Raw genomic sequence first — 6,000 nt, forward strand, 5'->3', positions numbered from 1 at the left:
TTTATGTGCCTCCTGGAATCGAGTTTGAGGCGTGTTGAGCAGATAAAGAGCCACTTCATTTGTACTAACACCAAATTATGCAAAGGAACAAATATCTGGGGACCAGATTCATACACTGACAAACACCGCCCAACAACCCCAATAATTGAAGGAATCAGATGCCTCTTCTTCCCTGATCATCCTTTTGCATAACTTGGGATAGTCCTTTCAATTAAAATTAGTTCTATCTAGATCTACAATTGCATAAAAAACCAAACTTTATATAAAAGCTAAAGTCTTTTCCCAATTCTGCAGCAAGAGGCGATGAGAAGTTGAGAACTAGAAAGAAGGGAATCTAATCTTGATCTAAATTCTAAAAAATTCATTTCCTTAATTGAATGAATGCACAACATTCATATACAGAGAGCAGAGATTCATATATCTGCTACTGAATTACATATTCAAACTCCTTTCAGGCTTTCTTCTCCTTTGTTTCTGGTGGAGGAAACAAAATCTTGAAGACTCTAGCAGCCAAAACTGCTCCAACTAAAGGACCAATCCAATATACAAAGAAGAGCTCCCAAGTATTGTGCCAGTTATTAACATAAGCCCAGCCAAAAGCATTAGCAGGGTTCATTGAAGGCCCTGTGTATCCACTCCCCACTATAGCCAATCCCACAGTAGCCACTTTAACCAACCATATTTGCAGAATAAGATTCTTAGGACCCTTGAGCATAACCCAAAGCAGAGAAAAACAAAGAGAAAAAGTGAACAACCCTTCAGCAATAGCACCACTTTTCAAGTCCACTTTCAGAGAAGGCCCTTTGACAAATTGCTCATACTTTTCAGGCATCAGTTGCAGGATGGCCTTGGCGCCACCTGCTCCGCCGACGGCCTGAGCCGGGAACTGAACTGCCATAGAGATCAGGGAAGTTCCCGGGTTGAGGCCGGCAGCGTAGAAACTGACAGTGGTGGAAGGATTGAAGCTGGCACCACCCAAGAGCTTGCCAATCATGCTGAATATCAGGACTAGAACTGTGGCATGTATGGTGGTGATGAAACGGCCTATCAAGGACCTTGCTTGGAATCCAAGAAATGAAGCTAAGATGGCTGTGAACACCCGCATGATTGGGGCAACGAAAACAAATAGGGAAGTCAGAATTGCATCTCCTACAGCTGCTTTGATCAGATTACCCATCCTAACTTTCTGGGGCTCTCACTCCCTCTCAGAATGCAGTGTTTCTGCTTTGTTTGGTCCTACATGTGTGACATGTCCCCACATATGTCTCAGCCGTCCTACAACAAACAAACATTTTGAATATGAATCAAATTTTTCCGAAATATGAATCAAATTAAAGTCATTTTACTTTGATTGTTATAAATATCATCAGATACCCTTTACTCGTTCCAAATGAATCAATCGTATTCTTTGGTTAACTCATTTGTCAATTTTTCTATTGATTGATGACGTGGTATCTACGCGCATTTATATATATACATATTAACAATTGATTAAATTACAAGGTGTAAAAAGACTTTAGATACACATGTTTTCAGGTGCACTTAATCTTTTTACATCTTTTTATTGGTGTCAGTTTACGTAGACACTTAGGACTAATTTGGTATTGTAGTGACTTTAAAAAAAAAACTGTTACTATTGTACTGCGAAAATAATCAGTTGTAAATTAAATCAGTTTTGTGTTTGATAAATATTAATTTTAAAAGTGCTGTCAAGATAAAATTTATTAATTTCTAGTTTTTAGTGATAGCTGCTTTTAAAATTAACATTCAGGTTGTTTCTAAAAGTTATTGTCAATGATCTGTAATTTTCAAAAAAAACTGTTTTTCTTTCACTTACCAAACATTATAAAATCTAAAAGTTCAGATAGAAACTGATTTTTTTTAAAAAACGAAGCTGTACCAAACTAGGCCTTAGTTTATGTTTGGAATCTCTCATATGTACATAGAAGATTAGACGATATTAGTACAAAAGAAAGAAAAAATGCGAGGAAATAACCGGTAAGCTCCATAGTTCGCTAAAGTATTTCGGCAAAAGATCTCGCCAGTGAACAAAGGAAAAATGTGAGGGAAGGTAGTGAACATTACAATGTTAGAGTCTGCCTCAAGCCAAACATGATAGTCAATTTCGAATCTAGTGCGACTTGTATCGCTTCAAAAAATACTAGGATATCAGTTCCACTATCATGGGTCCTCATCGGACTGCAATTTGCATAAACAAACGTGGCAACAAATAAACCATGCATAATACCCAAACTTAAAATCAATCCCATTCCAAATTTTGCAGACCAAACTTTCATTGATCAGCATTGATACACAGAGATCAGAATCTGGATACACTTGAGCATCAATTGAGCTACATATCTGCTACATAATCAAATATTCAAGCTCTGTTTATGCTTTCTTCTCCTTTGGTTCTGGTGGAGGAAACAAAACCTTGAAGACCCTAGCAGCCAAAATTGCTCCAACTAAAGGACCAATCCAATAAACAAAGAAGAGCTCCCAAGTGTTGTGCCAGTTATTGACATAAGCCCAGCCAAAAGCATTAGCAGGGTTCATAGAAGGCCCTGTGTACCCACCTCCCACAACAACCAATCCCACAGTAGCCACAGAAAGCAACCATAATTGCACAATTGGATTCTTAGGACCTCTAAGTATAATCCAAAGCAAAGCAAAGCATAGGGAAAAAGTGAACAACCCTTCAGCAACAGCACCACTTTTCACATCAACTTTCAGAGAAGGCCCTTTGACAAAGTGCTTGAACTTGCTAGGCATCACCTGCAGGATGGCCTTGGCGCCGCCTACGCCGCCGGCCGCTTGAGCCGGGAACCTGACTGCCATCGAGATAAGGGAGGTTCCGGGGCTGAGGCCGGCGGCGTAGAAGCTGGCTGTGGTGGAGGGGTTGAAGCTGGCACCACCCAAGAGCTTGCCAATCAAGCTGAAAGTCAAGACGAAAGTTGTGGCGAGTATGGTGGTGATGAAAAGGCCTGTCAAGGACCTTGCTTGGACTCCAAGAAACGAAGCTATGATGGTTGTGAACACCCCCATGGATGGGGCACTGAAAACCCACATGGAAGTCAAAATTGCATCTCCCAGCGCTGCTTTGATCATGCTCCCCATCTTTTCTGAGTTTTCTCTTCGGCTCTGGGAATGAAAGTCTTCTGCTTTAAAATTATTCTGTGGACTAAAAATCTCAGCCCTTCACACAAACAACAAAATACATGTGGTTTGATTTGTTGGTGAAATGTAACGTACATGTCGTTTTCAACCCAATACATTACCTACCCACAAATATTAGGAATGCACGAGGTATACGTTTTGGCCTAATTTGTTAAAGCATGGTGAGGGAAGCAATTCTATATTGGATGCTGACATCGACTAATCGCGTCTATATAGATCAGGTACTCCAAAACCCTGAGTTGCTAAGAATCTTGGAAAGGCATTCTCGGAAGAAAAAAAAAAAATGAAGAAGAAGAAAAAACCTTGGAAGGCTGATATGTGAAGTGCTTTAGTGAGCCTCATGTAGATGATCGATGCTTGGTGTGTGGAGACTTGTACCTGAAGTGGTACATATTCTACCGGCAAGCAAGATGTATGAATTCGACTCTTGATCTCCATTGTAAGAAGTCGATGTAACATCGAACATTTCAGAAGGTTATACCGTGGACATGATTTAATAGTTAAAAAAAGATACATTACTAAACTAGATATATGCATCAATTATATGGAAACTAAGTAGAAAGTGTTACAAAATAAGAGAAGGAACTTACTAGCTTGATTTGGTTACGAGGAGCTAGCTTGGCTACGAGGAAGTATATCCTCAGTTTTATGATGAGAGAATAGATATGGGAAAATGGTGAATCTTTTCTTTAAATTTCTCTTAGTCCATATCCATGTATATGTCAAGAATATGCTCGATTCAAATCCACTAGCTTAATGTCAGATTTTGTGTCATCATGTTATTATATGGGGAAAATTCTTATTAGCCCTAAATTCGGGGATTTTCTTGCCACTAACAAGATAAGATTCTAAAATTCTCATAGATCTATAACAAATTTTTTAACCTTTTATATTTTTTTCTGACCAAATTACCCCGGCTTCTTATCTTGATCTCTTTCTCTTTCTTCTATCCCCTCATTCGTATCAAGAATAGGAGATACCTGTACGAGAACATGAAACCATGCAAGATTGTGGCTGAAGAAAGAAGCCATGTCTGCCAAAACTATCAATCACAGCAGCTCCATAGTTTGCCACAACATCTGCCAAACCATTAGATAGCTAATTCCAAAAAAAAAAAGAAAAAAAAAAGGAGAGAGAACACACAATTGGGCTTTCAATAATAGTTTGGGCCCGAGCTAAAAGTTTCTTCAGTTCTGGGGCCAATACATACTCCAACTTGCAAATAACTTTTTGGGTCTAGATAACCAAAGTCCAAAACCAGGATGACACTTGTGGCAGTACTTGGAAGAAGATGAGGTTGATTACCTCATGGTAGTTCCTCCTAGTAAATGCTAATGACACAAGAAAACGCGTCAGTTTCAATTATTTATGCTACAAAATCACTGGGGGATTAACACAGATAACCTTACCAAATCCAGAGCAATAATCAAGTGGGGTTTGAGTTGGTAATAGTGACCGTACCGAAACATATGCAATTTAACAAAAATATCAGGTTATCAACGGATTAGAAAACACTTAAGTGTGTCGGTGGGTTGCTTAAACAAAATTGCTGAACCACTAAAAGCCATGAAACAGAAGGAGCTCAGTAGCTTAGTGAATATGGGAAGTAGATTAATCCTGATTCTTGACTATAAGAATAGAATACGAACATATATAAAATCTGTACATTGCCAGCTTGCTGTTTATGTTAATGTTTTGGAACCAAAGTCTTCCCGGGGTCAGTAAGATCTGTTGCCCTTTATTAATGCATAGGCATCACTCTGATTTCATTGTCGGAGTTCTGCATTCAGTGCTTGAAGTCATTAGGACTAACCAATCCACTATTATATTGTCTGCATACCAAAGACAAGGGTCTTGGTATGATATAAGATACCACCATAGGACATGTTACTCATATTGCAGATGCACAGGTACTATGCAGAACCTGTTACATCTGAATCCGAAATCTAACCCTAAATTCATATTCTAAAAATATCGAGTTTGTATTATTAATCTCATGAGATGTGTCCCCCGAAAGACATTATTATGAAAACACAACACAATAATGCGGATTAAGACGTTACCATGAATTTCATGGTTAACGTTAAACTCTTTTAACTCCGATGATCTCCACAAAAGGAAAGGAAGCAACCAAAGGAAATGACTTTCCTTCTACACTTTCCAAATAATCAAAGAAACCGCCTCTTTTGACAAAGAAAAATGACCAAAAATCTAGGTTACTTCACTCAACCCAAGATACGCGGTATGGACTGAGGCAGTGACTGCAAGATGCCAAGAACACACTTATTTCTTTCCTTACATATGGATTGAGATACAGCTCATACACATTAACAAATTGGCCATTGTTTTCTTTCTAAAAATTAAAGGACCAAATCCCATCAAGAAAAAGCCAAGACAGATCCAGCATTATGATACTGATAACAGACTAGACTAGCTGCTTCTGAGATCCTCTATAAACACGTTCTTTTTCTTTCCCACAAAGAAAAAGAAGAAAGAAAAAGCAGAGGGAGGTGAGGGCTTTCCAGTGAGAAAGAGAGGCAAAGACTGAATCTTTACCTCTTCCTGAAGGTTCTTCCTTGCATTTCATTAGCCCCATTTGTCATCTCCATTGCTTTCAAGAAAAGATAGAAGATTTGGGTTTTTGGAGAAGAAGAGAAATCTCATATGGGACTCTACACTAGTGTGTGTTGTGTCTTATTGGTTGCTTTGCTTACTGTGAGCTTCACAAATGGGGAAGATCCATATAGGTTCTACAATTGGAATGTCACCTATGGTGATATCTATCCCCTTGGTGTGAAACAGCAGGTAATCTCTCTCTCTCTC

The 6,000-nt window shown here is 38.8% G+C and overlaps 3 protein-coding genes across 3 annotated transcripts in view; 1 reads left to right on the forward strand and 2 right to left on the reverse strand.

Moving 5' to 3' along the window:
• Positions 1-293: 293 nt before the first annotated feature.
• Positions 294-1,301, reverse strand: LOC101294008 (aquaporin SIP1-1-like). The gene has a single exon (XM_004287905.1). The coding sequence runs from the start codon at positions 1,175-1,177 to the stop codon at positions 452-454; it is 726 nt and encodes a 241-aa protein (XP_004287953.1). The 5' UTR covers positions 1,178-1,301; the 3' UTR covers positions 294-451.
• Positions 1,302-2,212: 911 nt separating this feature from the next.
• LOC101294297 (aquaporin SIP1-1-like) lies at positions 2,213-3,191 on the reverse strand. The gene has a single exon (XM_004287906.1). It carries the CDS (start codon positions 3,115-3,117, stop codon positions 2,392-2,394), a length of 726 nt encoding a protein of 241 aa, XP_004287954.1. The 5' UTR covers positions 3,118-3,191; the 3' UTR covers positions 2,213-2,391.
• A 2,455-nt stretch (positions 3,192-5,646) lies between these two features.
• LOC101294592 (L-ascorbate oxidase homolog) overlaps positions 5,647-6,000 on the forward strand; it is a 3,487-nt gene continuing 3,133 nt past the window's right edge. The window contains exon 1 of the mRNA XM_004287907.1: positions 5,647-5,982. Within this exon, the coding sequence (XP_004287955.1) occupies positions 5,842-5,982 (141 nt within the window). The 5' untranslated portion in view covers positions 5,647-5,841. The remainder of the gene's footprint in view (positions 5,983-6,000) is intronic.

Source organism: Fragaria vesca, linkage group LG1, assembly GCF_000184155.1.
Source record: "Fragaria vesca subsp. vesca linkage group LG1, FraVesHawaii_1.0, whole genome shotgun sequence".
NCBI lineage: Eukaryota > Viridiplantae > Streptophyta > Magnoliopsida > Rosales > Rosaceae > Fragaria > Fragaria vesca.

Excerpts from the sequence above, each read along its gene's own strand:
- LOC101294008 (XM_004287905.1), bottom strand. The coding sequence starts at position 1,177 with ATGGGTAATCTGATCAAAGCAGCTGTAGGAGATGCAATTCTGACTTCC.
- LOC101294297 (XM_004287906.1), bottom strand. The coding sequence starts at position 3,117 with ATGGGGAGCATGATCAAAGCAGCGCTGGGAGATGCAATTTTGACTTCC.